The 21,231-nt window shown below is 34.0% G+C and overlaps 3 protein-coding genes across 6 annotated transcripts; 1 reads left to right on the top strand and 2 right to left on the bottom strand.

The window, feature by feature from the left end:
- Positions 1 to 8,023: 8,023 nt before the first annotated feature.
- LOC111894092 (uncharacterized) lies at positions 8,024 to 9,511 on the bottom strand. The gene has a single exon (XM_023890167.1). It carries the CDS (start codon positions 9,509 to 9,511, stop codon positions 8,024 to 8,026), a length of 1,488 nt encoding a protein of 495 aa, XP_023745935.1.
- A 6,007-nt stretch (positions 9,512 to 15,518) lies between these two features.
- LOC111894096 (protein NUCLEAR FUSION DEFECTIVE 6, mitochondrial) lies at positions 15,519 to 17,620 on the top strand. Of its 4 annotated transcripts, none has more exons than XM_023890174.3 (4): positions 15,520 to 15,752; positions 16,058 to 16,179; positions 16,830 to 16,885; positions 17,417 to 17,620. In XM_023890174.3, exons 1-3 carry the CDS (start codon positions 15,607 to 15,609, stop codon positions 16,835 to 16,837), a joined length of 276 nt encoding a protein of 91 aa, XP_023745942.1. In that variant the 5' UTR covers positions 15,520 to 15,606; the 3' UTR covers positions 16,838 to 16,885; positions 17,417 to 17,620. The 4 variants fall into 4 exon arrangements, with proteins under 4 accessions (XP_023745939.1, XP_023745942.1, XP_023745940.1 ...); XM_023890173.3 differs by lacking the exon at positions 17,417 to 17,620 and adding an exon at positions 17,108 to 17,396 and having other exon boundaries at positions 15,521 to 15,752; XM_023890171.3 differs by lacking the exon at positions 16,830 to 16,885 and having other exon boundaries at positions 15,519 to 15,752.
- A 61-nt stretch (positions 17,621 to 17,681) lies between these two features.
- LOC111894097 (3-isopropylmalate dehydrogenase, chloroplastic) lies at positions 17,682 to 19,812 on the bottom strand. Its single transcript, XM_052764608.1, has 7 exons — positions 19,433 to 19,812; positions 18,888 to 19,208; positions 18,637 to 18,798; positions 18,483 to 18,557; positions 18,229 to 18,338; positions 18,085 to 18,157; positions 17,682 to 17,992 (listed from the first exon to the last, which is right to left on the bottom strand). Exons 1-7 carry the CDS (start codon positions 19,628 to 19,630, stop codon positions 17,801 to 17,803), a joined length of 1,131 nt encoding a protein of 376 aa, XP_052620568.1. The 5' UTR covers positions 19,631 to 19,812; the 3' UTR covers positions 17,682 to 17,800.
- Positions 19,813 to 21,231: the final 1,419 nt, after the last annotated feature.

Here is a 21,231-nt window from a genome sequence, read left to right on the forward strand (position 1 = left end):
TCCCGTAAGTCTACCCAAAAGGACAAAATCTCTAATCCTAGGTTCCATAAGGCTAAAAATGGCAAAGACTCAACCATTAAGCACTTAATCCTGAAGGTACTTAGGGGGTGTTTGGATTAGCTTATTAGCTTATTTATGGTGGGAATAAGCAATAAGCAAGGGGGTAGATGCTTTCTAAAATTAGCTGATTTAGTTTATTTCTAGCACAATAAGCTAATTTTTAAGGATTTTATCCAAACACTTAAACTTAGCTTATTGCGGTGGAAATAAGCAATAAGCAATAAGCAACCTCTTTTCTTCCTATCCAAACACCCCCTTAGTCCAACTTCATCGGAATGCTTCTAGGATCCCTAATGGTTCATAAAAATCCAAAATTTATGGACATGCATGACCCATGCATGTCCTTCTTTAAACTAGTTCAAAAGGGAACAATATGACCCAAAATCCATGCATGGTTCATATCTTACCACAAAATTCCAGATCTAGAAGATATAACATTCAAGGGACATACAGAAACCATAAAGTTGCAAACTTTATCTCTGATACCCACTTAAAACCTTCCAAAAGGACCAAAACATGCTCCAAAACTTAGATCTATGATGAAGAACACAAAAAGGTTGAAGTTTGAGGACTTACAAAGAGTCCAGAAGATGCACACAAATGGAGGAAAGGATTGCTTTCTAAATCAAGATGCTAGCCCTTCTTCTTTTTCCTTCAAAACCACCACAAGCTTTCTAAAATGGGCACAAGGGCGCCAAATGAGGATTAGGGTTAGGTTTCTAGGGTTTAAGAGTGATGAAGGTTGAGGATGAGCAACCCTAGCCTCCCGTTTTCCTTTAAATACCCAAAAAATTAGGGTTAAGACGTGAGCGGCGGCCACGCCGTGGCCTTTACTTTCCACGTCGTGGCGAGTTAAAAGAGACCCACAACCAAAGATGCCTCGCCATGTCGTTGCGATCCTTCCCACACCATGGCGACTCCCAAAATCAAATTTTAATTAAAATAAAATATACCTCAAAAAACTGGATGTTACACGTAACAACTTCTTAGAGAAACGCATGGCTGCAGTGCAGCCACACGCTTGTCACGATGCGTTCATTAGTGAGTCAGCAGAGATACATGTCAAAAGAGAATTACATGTGCCAGGTTCTCAAGGAAACATAAAAATGCAGCGCGGCCAGGAAGGGGTCGCGACACGCTTTTGAAGTAGTATAAATATTTGTGTTTTGTGGCATTTGAAGAGCTTTTGCACACACGATCGGGAGAGAGGTTCAAGAGGCATTTCTGAAGACTTATAACCACATAAGTTGTACTAATGGACGAGGATATCAGGGTTAAGCTACGAAACGAGTCGAGGTATTTTTATCTTGTTATTACATGATTATGTTTATGTAATATTTCATAGAGAATTATTAGGCCCGAGTATGTGTTATAGGAGTTCATGATATAGTGCTGATAGAAAGATCGGTAGAAGATTGGTAGATAAATATTATGGTTATAAATATCTTCTGGACAGCGAGGGTTATAAGCCCTAATTTACAGGAGTTACCAGATGTGTAAGATTCAACTAACAACTTATGAGGTTAAGTCGGTGGTAGTTGTATTATGGAGTTTAATTAGTTTGGTGACCAATGGTCATAGAGTTTAGCTCGTAGTAAGTTGTTACATGTTCTAAGAACTTGTTAATAATTATATAGGTATTGGTATGTGGCAAGTTGAGAGGCAACATGGCTAGAGATTAAAGTTGGAGTCAATCTACTAGCTAGCCAGATGAGTAACTCTACTCTAATACTCGATGATATTGATGCGTGTTGTTGCGAAATAGTAGATTTATATTATGCTATTATTAACTTTTATATATACATTAGATGTGGTGAATATTAATATTGTGTGGCAGTATGGAAGAGTAGTTATTAAATAGGCGTATCGAATGATATAATTACTTTGGACGGAGTATATCCAAAGCAGTTTAATAAAATGTTCGATGATTATATGATAGCTTCAGAGTAAGATTTTTTAGGTATAAAATATGTTTAAAGTCTCATATGATGAAAAAGAGACATAAATCTATTTTATTAAGTTAATGTTGCAAAATATATTACAAGTATGTCGATGATAATATGTTGTAAATAAATGTTAAGTTTTAAGGTATACCTAGTATGAAAATATGAGAGTTAGAGTTACAAGTGGGATGTATTATTTCCCACTCTTGATATCTTTAGGTTGGAGGTATATCAAAATGTTGTATTTCAAAATTAAAAAGTAAAATAATATAGTTGATATCGAATGGTAGGTATTTCCTAGGGTTGTGGTGAGGAAGTGGATATGATATGGTGTTATGGTGACAATGAGTAGGTGTCACATTTTCGGCTGGAGGAGTGGTGTCACAATTGGTGCACCGCCACCTCATTTTTTTGTCTGCTACATCACTATCATATTGATGTTGCCACACTACATGTTTAATTTGTCATTTAGGATAGATGGGTTAAGGAGAAGAAAATGGGAGTAAAGGGGAGGAGAGAGGCTCGACAAACGCTTGATGTGGAAGATGCATTTGCTTGACATGTTGAAGCCAAAAGGCAGTATATGGTGTGTGCCGATGATGCCGAGTTGGTGTTGAGACCACACACCCAAACCTTAGTGTAAAGTATGATACCCCATTTTTGAAGGGATTCTACATCAAATAAATTATATCCATATAGTCCCATATTCCTAATAACAAAATCATGAATATATATATATATATATATATATATATATATATATATATATATATATATATATATATATATATATATATATATATATATATATATATATATATATATATATATATACACACATTCCATTCGCACATTTTGTGCAAAGCTTTAGGATTCATATCATCAACAAATGTTAGTCATAATTGTTGAAACACATTTAACCAAAACACTAAAGACTACCACTTCATATTTGCAAGACATAACATCAAGTATCATCTAAACTCTAACATCTCTAAGCATGGATTCAATCTCTCGTTGACCACTAGAATTAGCATAAATGGACTTCACAAACAAGTAATACATCAGCCATGCAATTATGAAGTAAACCTTCATGAAAGACTGGATCTCTATAGTAAAAAATAGGCGAAAAGATCGTGTAAGTACACAAACTATACATTCATAACACTTGAGTTCAATGGCGGGTTCAATCATTAATGACAACATATAGCAACCTTCCTTCACAACATGTTTCACATTCTTTCTTGAATCCGCCATAACAATCCAAGCACCCATATCAAATACAAAAGAAATGTCCATTAAGAAACAAGATGTCATGAAGCCAAAAACCTCCTTCTCAAAACCTTTATCCCAAGGGGACATGATTGAAAATGGCATGAACTTTGACCTAATAAAGATCTTTAATTGGGAATGTGGATCGTCTATTCCTCTTAAGAGCTAGAAGTACATGAGTTGAATGAAAACGTCCCTAAATATCCATCTCTTTGCAATGAAGCTGCGAGACAATCTTTCCACACCCAAAAACGAACCACTAGAGAAAGTCACATAGAAAGACTTGTAAATCATAAGTTAAAATCATAATTTGATTGAAATATATAACAAAATTAGATACATGTGAATACATAAAAACTAAAATACACACAATTGTCTCACTTTATGAACAATTACTGAAAATTTAAGATATATGTGTAGTAATAATCACATGTTTATGTTAAATAATAAATCATTAAGTGTATTATACATATTAATCTTGAAATTCTTGATTTTTTCTCTTTTTATGACAATTTTGACCATTTGACCGAGTTGGCCGAGTTTGACTTTGTTGACCGAGTAGGCCCGAGTTAGAGAGATGTTGACCGAGTTTTGACCAAGGTTGGCCGATTTTTTACCGAGTTTGACTTAATCCGAGTTTTTTTGTCGAGTTCACATGAGGATGGGGAATGCGATCCCTGGTATACCCGTCCCCGTTCCCATCCCTACCCTCACCCCTAAATCGTATGGCCTAAACTACACCTAGGGTGTGGTGTTCTTGGGTGCGGTCAGTGACGATTCTAGAACCGAAAACCATGTGGTTCCTTGTGTAAGTTAAACAAAAAACAATGATAGAGCAAAGAATAATAGTAGCGGGATGGCACCTGACATAGGGGCGACGGTGGGCTGGTGGCAATGCTCGGACGGCAGACCACGTAGGGAGGAACTGGTGGCCGGTGGGAGCAATCAGCACGGCAACATTGTATGATGCTTCGGAGATTTCGATCACGCCTTAAACCAGGCGACGCTTCAAATTCAAGCTTTTTGCTATTTTTTATTTTTTTATTTAATTTTAAATAGATCGGACTATCACCTAATGATTAAAGTTTAAGTGGAGTGAAACATTTAAGTATTTTAATTTGACTGAAATATAAACTATGAGTTTCATATATTTTGATCCATTTTCTTTTTGGCAAAGTTTCAAAGGTAGGTCCTTTAAAAACTATAAAATATGTCCCCATTTTTTCATTCATATCTTATTATCTTTAAAAAAAAGTAGGTAGGGCCTAGGACCCACGTTGACTTTACTTAGCTACGCCCCTGGGTGTGGTTCCCACCTCCATTCACTCTTTCACCACCCACTCCATCCGGCCTTATGGTACCTTAAAAGAGTGTGGGGTCTTCACCTTTATGGCAGGGTCAAAATCTTCAAAAAAAATGGCTTTCATTTAAGTAATTGGTTAACCTAGTTTTATTTAAGGGTTAATGTCATAAAAGGATAACCAACTATTTAAAATGTTTTAAAAAAACATTCAACTAAAAGATCATCAAGAGGTAACGAACTATTTTATTGATTTATAAAAATATCATTTGAACTAATGTTTTTTTATCTTTTAAATATCATTCTAACAATGATATTTTTTAAAACAAGACTATAGATCATTACCTTCTAATGACCTTTTTAGTTGGATGGTGTTTTTAAACATTTTAGATACTTGGTTACATTTTTATGACTTTAACCCTTTTATTAACTCCAAGCACCAAATGAAATTTTAATTGATTGTTTTCAAGATATGACATGCCATAGAGAAACGGGTTGGGAAGTCAACAAACCCACTCTTTCTCTTGTCTCTATCTTTTTCAGACCATTCAACAACGGTCATTAAAAAAAATATTTTATCATCTATATATCACACTTAACAACATCAAAAATCACACATTGTTTGAAATTCCATCTAATCTTTATAGTTTGTTCCAACATTTTATTATCCATTTCAAATGGATTATATTCATGGTAAATAAAAAAACAGGCCAATATGAAGACTAAAATGTCGAAATGAATACAGAAGCGGTTTACCTAAGTTTCAAAATTTCTTTCCCAAAACCTAAATCCTAAATTATCCCTAATTCTCATTATATCACCTCCAATATAGCCAACTTAGATGCAACATTTGTATAACCAATTTCGACTATCTCATTATTATTATGGTATTAATCCGGTCCTACAATATCCACATTTCATTCCTGAAACCTAACTCTCATGTTCTATTATTGGAGTATCGCAATTTTGTGATGCTGAAAATGGCAAATTTGAAGAATTAAGCAACGAACCCCCACCCATCCCTCATGCCTAAAACGAAGAATCAGACGACAGACCCCAAGCCATCCCCTAATCCTAAAGAAATTATACCCTATGTTAAAAATCTTAAAAATGGTCTAAAAAGGAAGAAGTGGCATTCGTGAAGGCTTAGAGGGTGTTTGTGAAAACTTTTAAAATGATTTTGTGGACTTTTGACTTTTTCAAAAAGCTAAAAATGTAAAAAGTTGTTTGGTAATTATAAAAAATTTTTATAATAACTTTTTGACAAGAAGAAAAGGTTATGGTTTTAGAAGTTAGAATTTGTGACTTTTGATGACTTTTGAATTTTTAGCATTTGCTCCTTCAAAAGTTAATCCAAACACATTTTAAAACCTATTTTTGGAAAAAAACTATAAGTCAAAAAGTCCTTTTGTTGAAAATGACTTTTTAAGCTAAAAAGCAATCCCAAACACCTCCATATATCGACGCTTGCTCGGAAGACTAGGAACATGGAAATCACCAAAGAGCGGATTCTTTTTTGGATTGAGTTCTGAAAAACTTCAAACAACAATTGAGGTGGGGGTTTTTTCGGATTGTTATAAGCATCAAAAAGTGAACTCTAAATAGAAGGATTTGCTGACGAAAATTAACAATTTCAATGGTAGCCGGCAATCGGTTGTTCGTGTCTTGAAAGCGGAGGAGATGAAGAAATAGAGGGGATAAACGATGGGCAGGGTTTAGGGGATATATTTAATTTATATTCAAAATACATAAAAAAATCTAATGATGTATAAAATAGTAATTCTAAACCAAATTTGTAATAAAATCAAAATACCAACTATACAAGAAATGGAAGCCACAAGCACCATTCTCGTCCAAAAAAAAAGTTAGATACAATAGAAAAGAAAAACTTAGAAAACGACACAGTCCATTGATTTAATTTTGTCTTACAATAATAAATTGAATTTATTTTAATACTACATGAGTGTCTTCCATTAAACTTTTGGACTAAGAGCATCCATAAGATCGGAGGGTATGGGTGGGGAGGTTCCTTTATTTTTTGTGGGCCACACCACCTTTTCCCTTACTTTCTTTCACCTAAACCCAAGCAATGGGTGGGAAGCTCCCCTCATTATTTTTTATTTTTTTTTAAATATATTTCATACATATATTATATTTATTTTATAGGGAATTAAAAACCATGAATTTTGATATATATTTTTTATATTTTTTTAGTAGGTATATAATTTTATAAATATTAAAAAAAATTAAAAAAAAAGCTGGCCAATTAGTGAGGAGAGAGAGTGCGGCATCCCTCCCCCCACCTCGTTCCCGCGGGAAGCTCCCCTCACCCACGGTACGGTGTTCTAGTGAGAGGGAAGTCTTCCCGCTCCATACCTCCGATCTAGCGCCTTGTTCCCGAGTTTTTTCGTAAATTCATTAAAAGAAAGGGAAGGAAAATTTTGACGGAAAAAAAGGGGGGGGGGGGGGGGTGAAGGAAAATATTCATTATTCCGTGTTCCCGAGTTCGAAGGAAATGAAAGGAAACGGAATGAAAATTTTAAGTTTTTGTGTTCCTAAGTTAGGAGGAAAAAGAAAATAAAACATAAAATTTTCCTTCCCCTCACTTTCTTTCCAAATCCGCCCAATTTGGGAGGAAAATTTGGAAGGAAAATATGACTCCAAAATCCTTCCCCTCCCCTCACTTTCCTTCCATTAATGAAACTTGGGAACACGATTTTCCTTCGACACTCCTCACTTTCCCTCCGTATCCTCCCATTTCTCTCCTTAAGTAGAACTCGGGAACAAGGCGTAATAGTGAGTTCAATGGGAGGGTTGAATGAGGTGACAAACCTATTTGTCATTCAATTGATTAAACTCTACCATATAGTCAGATGCCACATTGACATTCAACTGATTTGGAGTTCAATGACCATTGAATTCCTCAATAGGAAAAAAAGTAAGTCTTTAATTTTAAATATATACTGTAAATTAGCTTTTGTAAATTTTTATTGAACTTTGTAGAGTTCATTGTATTGTAGAAGAAAATGATAGAATTGTATGGAATATAAAAAAAAAAAATGATGTAGCATTTCATTGAATTCTATAGAGTTCAATGCACTATAGATGCCTAAGGAAATATCCGGTCATGTTTTACTCAAAATCGATCGTTAATCAACAAACACTCAAGTATTACACCCTATGAAGCAATAAGCCAAATGTAAAAAATTTCACATTTTTGGTGCGGATGTTTCGTGTACAACAATAAGGATGCTTGATCAAATAAAGTGATTCCAAATGGAGGTTTCCTAACAACAAAATCCTGAGGAAAAAAACATTCTATTCACACATTTTACACAAAGTATTTGGATTCATGTCATCTAACATATCACTTACAATTGTTGAAACACATTAACCAATCCAAAACACTAAAAGGTTACCACTTCATATTTACAAGAATTGACATCAAGTCTCATCTAACATCTCTAAGCATGGCTTTAAGCTCTCGTTGACCAAAAGGTTGACCCCTAGAATTAGCATCAATGGACTTGACAGACAAGTAATACATCAGCCATGCAACCATGAAATAAACCTCCATGAAAGACTGGAAAGCCATAGCAAACAACTCACCAAAACATAGTGTAAGTAGCCATTTAGTATTCCTCCCACAAACTATATATTCACAACACTTGAGTTCAGTAGCGGATTCAATCATTAAATATAGCAAATGCCAAACTTCTTGCACAACTTCATTCATATTCTTTCTTGAATCCGCCATAACTATCCAAGCACCCACATCAAACACAAAAGACATGAGCTTGTCCAATAAGAAACAGGATACCTTGAACTCATAAATCTCCTTCTCAAAACCTTTATCCCAAGGCGACATGATTGAAAATGGCATGAACTTTGACCAAACAAAGATCTTTAATTGGGAATATGGATCATCAATTCCTCCTAAGAACCAGAAGCACATGAGTTGAATGAAAACATCCCTGAAAACCCATCTCATTACAATGAAGCTTCCAGACAATCTTTCAACAGCCAAAGAAGAACCATTGGAGTAAGTAATGGCGAAAGAGTAGCTTCTCTTACAGAAATCATTCAGAACCAATACGAATATAATCCCATGAATCTTAGTATAAGTAAAGATGAATAACTGAACCAAAAACCAATACGAAGCAGCGAAAGCAAGAATGAAAATCGTTATTGCAGTATATTCATGGAGTTCGCGGTCAAATCTCTTCAAGAAAGACTGATAGTAGGTTTGACTTATACCCGTTTCGTTAAACGGTGCAGAATCGTTGATTTCTTCTTTCTGTATGATCTTGATTGATCTGAAATTCATCTTAGCAGTAGAACGGACAATTTCAGATGTCCTAATTCCGTTATCGGATACGAAATTGGAGAACCCCATTTGGGAATCGAAGGAGTCGAGTATGAGTGAGGTGGCATTCAATTGGTGATTGAAGGAGTTGTCTCCCGGTAAGAAATTATCGTCTACGATCCCGCCGCGGATGAGCTGGACGAACTGGCGGAGTGCGGTGGTTGTGGTGGAGGTCGTGGGATTGGGAGGGACGTTATCTCGATCTATGAAGGATTTTATGGAAGGGTTGTTATCGATGAAGGAAGTGAGGAAATGAGTAGCCATTTCGACACTACCGCGTAAAGAAAGCAAAAAGAAGGAAAGAAGGAGAATAAGAAGGAGGTTTTGGCCGGAGGAGAAGATGGAGGTGGTGGTTTGCTTCAGGATTTCTGGGGTAGTCCGGGGGACAATTAGGCGTGGCGGCAGCAGCCGAGGTGGTGGATGGTCGTTCATGGCGACGGGTTTTTCCGATGACTGATGTAAAACCCTTGTGAACTTGATTCCGAATTCAATTGACTTCTCTGCGATTCTTTGATCCTCTCCAATGGTGGGATGCTTCTTGATGAATCTTGCGAAATGAAGATTTGATAGCATGGATTTTCAGGTTGGTGATTATTTATAGGTCTTCTCTTTCCTTCTTTATTATCTTTCCCGTTATGTTGCGAGGGAAAGGAGAAGTCAATTAAATGAGTTGTGTATTATCGGAAGTGAAATGACCTTTTTTTGGGTAATAAATTATCATTTTAGTGTATATTAATATATATAATAATTTTTTCACATGATATATAATTAAATATATATTGTGGTTCGTTTAAAAAAAATCTTATTTCGACAGATTATTACAAATGTAACTGTTTACATCTTCAAAAAAATATTATTAAAATCAATTGTTCAAAATAATCATTTAACTCACAGTTTTATATAAGATTAGGTTATAGTACAAATAACAATGGTTATAAAAATAATTAAATTTTTATAATAAAATTTATAATTATTAATCAATTATTTTCAATAAATTATTAATTAAATATGATTTTATAGGATTTTCAATATACAAATACAATTAATTATTGACAACCATAACCAAAATCTATTCGAGACGAATTTAAATTTCTTCTAAAAATCAGGGATCAAATAAATAATTGTCTAACTTATTATTAACATCAATACTTTTTAAAAAATAAAAAATGAGAAAATAACAAGTGTTATTTTTATAGAGGATTTGAAAAGAAAATGTAAATTATGAGAAAATGACAAGTGACACTAATAACTACTATTTTATTAGTATAGAAAGATTTATCATTAAATTAATTTTTGTACATATTTAATCACTTCATCTTTTCAGTTATCATTAACTAATCGATCATCTTTTCTAGCCACCACACCCATATATGGATACATCTAGACATTTTTCTCCTGAAAACAAAGACATCATGGGAGAACCCATCTGACCATAATGAAGTTGACACTCATAATTGCTCATAAGATGTTTCGTCAAAACTAGCAGTGATGAAGATTGATGATATATGGTCCACTACCATGGCCTAGACAGCTCTGGCACGCCAGCCTTGCCTGGCGCTCCCTTGCCAGCCTTGCTGGGATTCTCCTGCCGGCCCGGCCTTGCCCGACACGCGCTCGCCGACCTCGCCCGGTGCGCCCACCATCCTTTCCTGGTGTGCGCTCTCCATCCTTTCCTGGGGCGCGCCCGCCAGCCCCGCTCGACGCCTCCGGGCGGCCTTGCCCAACTCCTTGCTAGTTGGGCCTGAATTGGGTTGGCCCAAGGCCTGACCTAATTCCCCTTGACCTAACTATCCACTATAAATAGAATAGTGCATCCTCCATAGGTAGGGGGCTCTTCCCTTTGGCTCAGCCGCTACCTTAGACATCCCCCATGGCTCAACCACCACCCTATACTCCGGCTGGGTGGCTCAGCCGCCACCCTCTTCCATCAGCCACCATACACTACCCCCAACACCAACACCAAGATGGTTCTCTCTAGCTAAAGATAACCATCTCAGATCTACCGGATGATCTAACTTGACCTTCGGAGCCCGCTCCTGGGGCACAGTCCCTGGGGCAGCTCTAACGGCCTTGTCTGGTGTGACCTCGCAGATCTCTCTCCGACGTAGGAGTACATCCTCAGAGCAGGTGGTTGGAGCCGATGTCGCATCAAAACTGTTTCTCTCTTGTTGTTGCTCATGTTTTTATAGACATCGCATACGTAATGTATGAGACCCTTCATAATTAACTTCTAAGATGTATAGGAAAATTAAATTGAGATTTCATCACTCTCTAGCTCAATCTTCATTATGTATCGATAATCCCAATGGAAAAAACCATAAGTCGGTGAGTTGTTAGCGGCGTTTGGTGGTGATGGTGAAGGTGAGATTGGAAGGAGGTATTTCGATCGATGACAAATTTTATGGAAGGGTTGTTATCGATAAAGGAAGTGAGGAAATGAGTAGTCGTTTCGACGTTACCGTGTAAAGAAAGCAAAAAGAAGGAAAAAAGGAGACACATACGGAGGTTTTGCCCGATGGAGACGATGGCGGCGGCTTCAAGATTTCAGGGGTAGTCTGAAGGAAAATTAAGCGTTGTGGCAGCGGTAGCGGTGGTAGATGGTTTCTCATGGCGGCGGGTTTTGCCGATGACTGGTAATGTGCTATGATTCTGTTCAAAATTACACTAGACTACTACTCAAACTTATTTCGAACTTGGCTCCCAATTATTTGATCCTCTACGATGGCGGCATGCATTTCTTAATTGAATGTTGGGAAATGAACTAATATGAAGATTCAATTTGGTGATTATTTAGGCCTTCCATTTCCTTCTTTGTTCTCTTTCACGTATCTCGTGTTATGTTGGTAGAGAGGAAGAAATACTTTTTCGAATTGCAATAACAGGAGACCTTTCAACAATACTGCAACAATTAATATGTGTATGATTTTTAAGGTTTTAGCGCAGTTTATAACTCAACAAAACTAAAAAAACGTACTATAAAAACGGTCCTACGTTTTTTTAGTTTTGATCCAAATTTTAACGTTTTTTAGATCGGTGGTCATTTTGAGCTAGTTTTGTTGTGTATTTGGTTAATTCAAAATTTGAAATGACTATAATGTCTTTAGTATATTTAATTTCTATTTTTCATTCATTCTTTTTTAATTTAATACTTATTTAATTTATTTTAATAATTTTAATATAAAAAGAGGGTCTCTCTCTCTCTCTCTCTCTCTCTCTCATAGTAGGTATATCCTATATGAACATTATTTTTTCTTTTCTTTATTCCCTCTCAAACTCATGCAGATTTCTTTTTGTTAGTATATCATCATCGGTGCAACATAGTCTTATAAGTGACTATATATGTCGGAGTCTCCCTTATCTCCACAATGGCTTTTTTAAAAAGTTAACATGGGGCTCCACATATATTTACATGGTATCAGAGTCAATGTCACACACCTCTGTGGCTCAACACATCCCTGTTTATTCTCATTGAGCCTCTGACTTTGAGGGGGACTGTTAGTCTATCTCATATCGGTACAAAACGGTCTTATAAATGATTATATATGTTGAAGTCTTGCTTCTCTCCATAAAGGCTCTTTTGGAGATTTAATATGAGACTCCAATTATATTTACACTTTTTTTTTTGGTTTATAACTCACCCACAACACACACAACAAGTTCTTTTCTTTTTCTACTTCCTTCCCTAGATATATTATACACACATGTAGATTTATTTCCTGATCTCGTACGGTCGTACCCCCTTTTCATGTAGATTTCTTTCAATTGCATTTCGATAGAAATGGATTTTCAGGATCAATCCTAACGGTGCACAGGATGTTACCTAAGAAGGCAAGCTCGCATGTGGCCGGTTGCTGCCTATAAACTTTGTCGCCCATAACTACTAGTGTTGCAACGACTAATATAGAAGACCCCTTTGAGGAAAGATTGAGCGGATATGAACACAAAAATTTGTAGCTTGAAATCAAATTTTATTTTTCAATTGATTAATGATGAGAAAACCCCATTTCACCTGATGTTTCGTTGATTTCACTATGTATGTGTGTGTTTTTTTTCATTTATGGACAATTGAACTCGTCATTTTATTACAAAAGTGTTCATCAACGTTAATGCATTTGAAAACTATCGGGTATGTTAGATCATTAGAAAACGAAGCTAATTTGATTTGGAGTTGCAAGTGTTGATTTAATTACACAAAACACCACCAAAACCACACACAATCATGCACCTCGTTCATTAATCTCTATCTTTTTCGAGTCCCCATACATTTCTCTTTTCTATTTGAGAATGGAGTTACAAAGCCCAAAATCAAAAGATCTACAAATGCACGCCTTAAACCTCAACTTATTTGCACAAACCGAGGAGATTCACGAATTGAAATAGATATCTTAAATGTTAAAATTGATTTTAGAACACATGTAAATTTGTTGAATACAGCCTAGTCATGAGAGAGAGAGAGAGAGAGAGAGAGAGAGAGAGAGAGAGAGAGAGAGAGAGAGAGAGAGAGAGAGAGAGAGAGAGAGAGAGAGAGAGAGCTCATATAAAAATAAGTATTTAAATGTAAAAAAAATGAGAAATTAAATATCTTCCTATTTTTGTTCCTACAAATCCTCCTACCAAATTAAATGATGATATTTGTCATTTTAGTATACATAAATATCATTAAATGAGCATTAAATGTGACACATGTCCTTATTTAATTGGATAGGAAGATTTTTAGGAACAAATAGTAAGAGGATATTTAATTTCTCAAAAAAAAAATAAAAAAATAAAACGACATTTTAGTCTTTTCAATTTTCTGATGAACCAAAACCACAAGCAAATGCTTAAAAGGACCATAAATCCAAAAAAGTTGGGGATTTGACCAAAATTTAAAAAAAAAATACATACTACATGAACCATTTTTTACAGTTTTCTCTTATAACTTTTATTTGGATTAGTGTCACTCTATACCAACCAATTTATAAGTTTTTTTTTTTTCTTTTTAATCGAACAAATTCAACTTTTTAATGTTTAAAATGTCCATTTGTGAAAAATGAAGGGTTCACCTGATGAACCCCTTCGTAATGATGGGGTTTATTAAGCCAAATCATTAAATGAGTTGTCATGTCAATTGACACGTACTAGACAATAATTGAACTAATGTTTTTCTTACCCTTCTTTCTTTGCAAGTTATGAGAAGTCTCTATCATTTTTTGACTTAAACCTTTTCTCTTAGTTTCTTTTATAAAAATGAATCTTCTGGGTTGTTTCTATGTTTGTTTACATAAAGATAGATCTTTATTTCCAATGTATTTTTATGAGGTGCCCTACAATCAGTTACTCGGATGGAATAGATTATCGGTTTGAAGATGTGAATTTTTCCGGAATGTACAAGAATGAATTTGTGGTTTTCTTGAAAGATTCACACATGAGAAATATGAGAAGGTGCATTATTGTATGCCAAACTTTGAGTTTCCTAAAGGGTTGAGGATAATAGCTACAAAGATCGACTATACGGATTTCATCGAGATAGGGTATGCTTGTGGTTGTATACTTCATGTGTACATAGATCTCCTTGGTGTGAATCTGCATGATTTACTTAATGATGAAAAAGCTGAAGTATTTAGTCTTGAAGACAATCATTCATGTGTTCATGAAGATTTGTAACGTGATATGGACATTAACATTGACCTAGATAATTTGAAAATAGAAGAGATGGATGATAAGGTTAACTTAAATGATTGCATTCCTATGAACAAAACCAATAATGACGTGTTTTTTAGTAAGCTCTACGCAAAAGTGAATCCAACCCCAGACAATCCACCTCATGAAGAGCCATATCTTCATATGCATGGCAATGAGGCAATATTTGATGAGGAAACAACCTTTAATGAAGATATCCACTAGAAAAAGCAGAAGCATGTGCTAAGTATGAGATTTGAAATTCCTAGACAGTTAAAACATATGTTGTATAATTATGATGTTGCTAATGGTTACCAGTTATGTTATAAAAAAGTATAGCATGAGACTTTTAGATAAATGTTGTTTTGACCGGTGTAAGTTCAGACTGTGGGCTTCATGGATGAGTGAAGAACATTTTTTCCAAATTAGGTCTCTCATAGATTAGCAGAATTATAAAAAAAATTTCAAATTGGAAATTGTTAGCTATGCTTGGATTGGTAACCATTACACTAACACAAATTTTACACAAACAAAATTTAAGTGTTAGGCTACTTAGAAAAGATGTTAAAAAGAAATTTGGTATAGAAGTAGGTATATGATAATATATGAGAGCAAAGAAACATGTAATTCAGCTAATGGAATGAACATTTGTAGAACAATATTCAAAGCTTTGGTAATGTTTATAGTAGAATGCAAATCTTGCTCAAACAACCCGAACCGACCAGTTTGGATTGTGTGTTCGGTAGGTTTTTTTTTTTTTTTTTTTTTGTTACAACTGATGGATTTGTGTATTAAAGCTTTTAAAATAATTTGGAAATTATATAGGTTATATGATATGATGTCACAAATTTCTATTTATTCTTATTTTATATTTATATTTAAAAGGAAAATAAAAACTAAAAGTCTAAAACCGATGTTGTAGGGTTTTAGCATCTTTTTGGCCCAATAACTCAAACCCGTTCATAGCAACGAACCAGAAAACTTCTACCTCACAAACTCGCATCAAAATGGCGACTGCAGCGGCTGCCGCTCGATCTATTTTCCGGTCATCCTCCGTCCGTAGCGCGGCGGCAAGAGCATCCTCCCAAGCCAAAGCTGCACGCTCTCCCTTTCGCATCGGTAGCCAGAATGCTCTCTCTAATCGCATTTTCAGGTAACACCGCCATTGAAACTCACTCACGCGCACAGATCTATCTATTTCGTAATTTGATTTTCCTTCCGTCAGAAAACCTGATGTTTTCGTTTTTTCAAGATGCAAAACAAAATTCGTTGACGCCTTTAATTGATTTGAACTTTGAAGTGTCACCCCAAGGATATAATCGCATTCAGTCATAAACATAAAGTTCAATCGTTTTATGAAAAATATCGAGCTAGAAGCTTGCGTAACTTCAATTTCCACAGCTTAATTTGCAATAGACGACTTACAATTATCGTGTATTTTCATTTTGAATGATTCAGATGTCCAGCTGAAATGAGTGCCTGTTTGGAATCACTGCAACCTTTTCACACTGCCACTGCTTCAGCATTGATGACTTCCATGCTTACCCTTTCTCAACGTGGTTACGGTTGGCTCCCTGAAGGTAAAGTTCAAATTTCCCTAAATTGTCATTAATTGTATCCAATTTACGAAACTATCTTCATTTACTTGGGTTATATGATTCTAAATTACATGGGGATACTGCTTTCTGCTATATTCATATACTTATAACACTAGACATTGTTTGGGGGCTTATGCAGTCCCTTAGGAGGTAGCATTTTGAAGGCAATTTGTGTGGTTATGGTGATTGGAAGATCGTTTTGCATTTTTGATAGTTTTATCTTTATTTTGACACTGTGATTGTAGTTTTGTGAACTTCAAATTAGTTAGCAAAGACCCTTATAACTATCAAAGGATCATGTTCTTCAAGGGTTCTAGGTTTCATTCATGTCAAGGCAACTTTCTTGTGTGTTCTTGACATTTCCATGGTTTGTTGAATCCTCTCATTCGAATAACAGTTCTTTCATGTAACTTTGCATAGCTTATAAGTTCTCATTAACCCAGAATCAAGATCCAATTTTGATTGGATTTACACTCTACCCACTAAACTTATTGCCTATTCTTGTTTTTGATTTTCATCTTTAGAGAATGTGATCATCTGTATTGGGTTTTTTTTTTTCTCTCTCCTTTTGGATCTCCATGTCTTTAGTTTGGCTTCCTAATATTTGGATTTTTTTTTTCTTTATTGATTAGGTATCTAGCAAAGCGTCATAGGGTCCCACCTTGATCTTCTTTCATTCAGTTTTGAGGTATGTTAGTTTAGTATTCATCAAATGGGGTCTTTAGATCATTAGAGGTGTTAGGTCTCTTTAAGATAAATGAATCATCATCTTACACTTGGTTTTTGTCCCCAAAAAATGATCATATGATCTTTTCATTGTTTGATGGAATAAAATAAAACACAGTTGATTTTTTTTTTAATGTTTTGGGTGGCATCTTTTTTGATAAAGTGGTAAATGCTTGATTTGTAGGAGTTGACAGATGAAGATCGAGAAGCAAAGATGGAATGATTTGGATCTTTTTGTGTTTTTTTTTTAAAAGATTTTGTTTGAATAGAAAACATATATATAATAGATCCATCAATAATGAATCAGAAACTTGTGAAATGAACAGTTGAGGGTAACAGATTTAAGATTATGAATTTATGTTGCATGCGTAGCATTGGAGTAATCTAGTTTTGTATCATGATGCACGTTTAAATTGTTTAATGAATTTTTTATAATTGGAAATGAATTTAAATGATGGTGAACTTATTATGAATTGTATCCTTGTTTAATCAGCTTGCAATGACGATGTGTGATGAGTTGTCAGAAGGATTGAAGCCAATTCTTGACCACAAACTTGAATAAGATGTTGTTGACTTGTTGACTTTTACTTTTTTTTGGGTGTTGATGATATAAAGAATGTTCTTTTTATAGACTTGTTCAATGTCTAAAAGCTTGAATCTTATTTTTTTTTTCAATTAATGTATTGTTTTTGATGTGTTGATGGGTGGCTGATAAGCAAAAAATACATTTATTTGGGTATGATTTTTGCACTATGATGTAAAAAAATAAAATCAAGAAAAAGTTTTGCTAGAATACTCTCAAGGATAGTGATCTCCCTTTTAAATTGGGATATTTACCAAACAATATAATATCTATGTAATTAAACTTTAATCAAAGTCAAAGGTGGTCAATGATTGCTTTCGTGAAATCCGAGGTTTTTGAAGATCCACCAAGATCTGATGTTCTGTACTTTCCTTCTCCTATTGTTTTCAACACAGCTTCCTGTATCCTATCCGCTTTATCATTAATCTTCAAGTGTCTAAGCATTGATACACCACTCAATAACAAAGCAGTTGGATTTGCCAAATTCTACACATTATAATACATGTTTATAAAATATAAACATATATGATTTATAAAAACTAAAAAGTAGCTTTAAAATTTTAATTAATAACTCTAACCTTTCCAGCTATATCAGGAGCTGAACCATGTACAGCTTCTGCAACAGCAATTCCTCCCTCCCCAATATTTAAACTACAAATCATCATCTCAAATTAATATAAATAATAATTTATGAATAAGACAAAAATATATATATTATATACCTTGGTGTTAACCCTAATCCTCCAATTAAACCAGCACAAAGATCACTTATAATATCACCATAAAGATTAGGCATCACTAACACATCAAATAAACCTGGATTCTTTACAAGCTACATAAACAAAACAACTTCATGAATCATAACTCTTGTTATTATATTATATATATATATATATATATATATATATATATATATATATATATATATATATATATATATATATATATATATTTTCTTGATTATGAAAATTAATACCATCATACAGCAATTGTCAATCACAACTTCCTCATATGTTATCTCAGGGTACTTCTCAGCAACCTCACGACAACACTACAGATTTAAAAAAATATATATATTAAATTTAGTGTAATGAAAATGGTAAAAGCTTAAGTTAATGTTTAATTAATACCTTTAGAAATAAACCATCTGTTTTTTGCATGATGTTAGCTTTATGTATAGCAGAAACTCTTTTTCTACCATGAGCTTTAGCATAATGAAAAGCATATTCAGCTACTCTTAAACTTGCATGACGTGTTATGATTTTAAGACTTTCAACAACTCCCCTCACAACCTGTAGAAAGATCAGAAGTCACATCACATTGATTTGAATGTATCATGTATGATATGAAATTATGAATGAAGAAGATGATATGAACTTAATTGATGTTCAAGACCACTGTATTCTCCTTCTGTGTTTTCACGGATTGTGATGAGATTCACATCATCATATCGAGTTTTGTAACCAGGTAGACTGTAACATGGTCTGACATTTGCGTACAGATTCAGTTCTTTTCTTAAAGTGAGATTCAAGGAACGATGACCTTTTCCAATTGGTGTAGCCATGGGACCTTTCAATCCAACCTTGTTTCTTCTTACAGATTCTAGACTTTCCCATGTGACAAAGCTTTGAGTTCTGGGATCTACTTCTGTCCCTACGTAATGTTCTTCCCATTCAATTGGGACTTCTGCAGCATTGAATATCTGCATAATGAGAAAAGCAAATTCAACATATATACATAATTTGATTAGCGATTACTATTCTAAATTGAATCTATACAAGCTAACATGAAATTCTTAAACCCCAAATTATGCAACAAAAACCTAAAAATGAAAGAAATCGACAGCATAACAATAACAAAACTGTGTTAAACAAACAAGGATTAGGTTTTAGCAATATATTGAGTATAAAGAAGGCGGAATTGAACCTGTTTGACGGAGGTTGCGATCTCGGGACCGATACCGTCGCCGGGGAAGAGAGTGGCGCGAATGAGATCGGAGGAGCTAGAAGAATAGCTCCGATCGGTCGGAGAGAAAAGCCTGTTGGTAGGGTTCCTGAAGGTGGTTGTGAATACCTCATCCGCTGTGTGGATTCGGAGGAAACGTCTCGCAATCTGTAAGGCCATTGTTAAGGACTTGCTGAAAGGAAACGTCAAGTGAAACGAAAGAAGTAGACTTCAGAAAGCGTCTAATGTTTATGGCCAGATAGAGCATCCAATTCCAAAGAATTCGAAAAAAGGCAACAAATTTTGGTCGATATCTTTTCAAATAGAAATTTAAAGTTGTTAAATCAAGATGCAAAAACCATGCATAGAAACTTAAAAAGAATTAAGTTGTGTAAAACACAAAGGTCATTGACCAATGTCATGCCAACCAAAATGCTTAAAATAAGAGTCAGATCATCTCTAATACATTGAACCCTTAAAAGTTCAATGGATTGTGACATTAGCATTCCACTAATTATATCATTTAATCTATTAAACTTTACACTTTATTAAACTCTTAAGAGTTCAATGGATTGTCATATCACCATTTTAATTTTTTTTATATAAATAATATTAACAAATAAAACTAGAACATTACATTAATTAGAAATTTAAAGTTACAATTACTAAATATTAATTAAAGATTACAATTTAGAAATTAAAAAGCTACAAATAAGATGTTATCTTTTTAAAATATTTTTAGGATTTATATATTTTTTATTGTTTAGAATAAAAAAATTATAAATTAAGTTATTGAATATAAACAAAATGAAGTATAAAACAAAAAATAATAATGTATAGTTTATTTTTTACAAAAAAAAAATAAGTAAATTAACTTTCAATATAATAATATATAATTTATACCAAATTGAGAATGAAAAAGAAAAAAACAATTCCCATACCACAGTTAAATGAGGATTAAACCCCATTCATTCATTGAACTCCACCCATAATGATAAATATTATCCATTCAGTGTCACTCACCATTTTTTATCCATTGAACCCTCAATGAAACCACCATTCAGGATGACCTTAAATAATAAAAAAAAATACATCAAAACATAGACAAACTTGAATTTATACCGACATATATAATAAAAAAACCAAGTAAGTACATTTTTTTAAATAACGATCGAAAGTTGTAAATTTACACAGAAACATTGATCACCTCGAATTTAGAGCGACACACATAAAAATAAACACTTAATATTTTTTAACTTAACGAAAAATTCAAAGCTTAGGAATGAAAACAACATTTTAAAAAATTGAAGGATTGTAACTATATGAAAATCAAATTATATATAATACAGGGTAAAGACGAAATGTTAGAAAGTAAAGGGAGTGAAATTTGACATTTTAGAAAATTAAAAAATTATGTGTGTAAAAATAACATTTTAAAAAAATAGAAAGGTGGAAAATAGACCAAGTAAAAATGACATTTATAAAAGTTCAAAAGTGAGGAAGTAAAAATAATTTTTTATATTCCTTTCGTCTTGATAATATTATTGTCAACAAACAAAAAACACACAGATTAAGAAAACATTAATTACCATTAATTTTACACAATAAAATGACAGTTTTGTCTTTACTTTGTATTTAATGTTCCATTAAATGTTTAGTTGGTTAAGTAATAATGATAAGTATTTTGGTAAAAATGTTATTTATTTTTAGAAATAGACTATTATTTTGGGACAAACCAAGAAGGAAAAATGGACTATAATTTTAGGACGGAGAGAAAGTAA

The sequence above is a fragment of the Lactuca sativa genome, chromosome 6 (assembly GCF_002870075.4).
Source record: "Lactuca sativa cultivar Salinas chromosome 6, Lsat_Salinas_v11, whole genome shotgun sequence".
NCBI classification, from domain to species: domain Eukaryota; kingdom Viridiplantae; phylum Streptophyta; class Magnoliopsida; order Asterales; family Asteraceae; genus Lactuca; species Lactuca sativa.

What these genes read in the sequence shown, in the direction of transcription:
- LOC111894092 (XM_023890167.1), bottom strand. Translation starts at nt 9,511, where the DNA reads ATGCTATCAAATCTTCATTTCGCAAGATTCATCAAGAAGCATCCCACC.
- LOC111894096 (XM_023890171.3), top strand. Translation starts at nt 15,607, where the DNA reads ATGGCGACTGCAGCGGCTGCCGCTCGATCTATTTTCCGGTCATCCTCC. An exon ending in CTCTCTAATCGCATTTTCAG is followed by an intron (nt 15,753 to 16,057) that starts GTAACACCGCCA and finishes TGAATGATTCAG; the next exon opens with ATGTCCAGCTGAAATGAGTG. An exon ending in TTACGGTTGGCTCCCTGAAG is followed by an intron (nt 16,180 to 17,416) that starts GTAAAGTTCAAA and finishes TTGTTTAATCAG; the next exon opens with CTTGCAATGACGATGTGTGA.
- LOC111894097 (XM_052764608.1), bottom strand. Translation starts at nt 19,630, where the DNA reads ATGGCCTTACAGATTGCGAGACGTTTCCTCCGAATCCACACAGCGGAT. An exon ending in ACAGTGGTCTTGAACATCAA is followed by an intron (nt 18,799 to 18,887) that starts TTAAGTTCATAT and finishes ATCTTTCTACAG; the next exon opens with GTTGTGAGGGGAGTTGTTGA. An exon ending in GGATTAGGGTTAACACCAAG is followed by an intron (nt 18,158 to 18,228) that starts GTATATAATATA and finishes GATGATTTGTAG; the next exon opens with TTTAAATATTGGGGAGGGAG.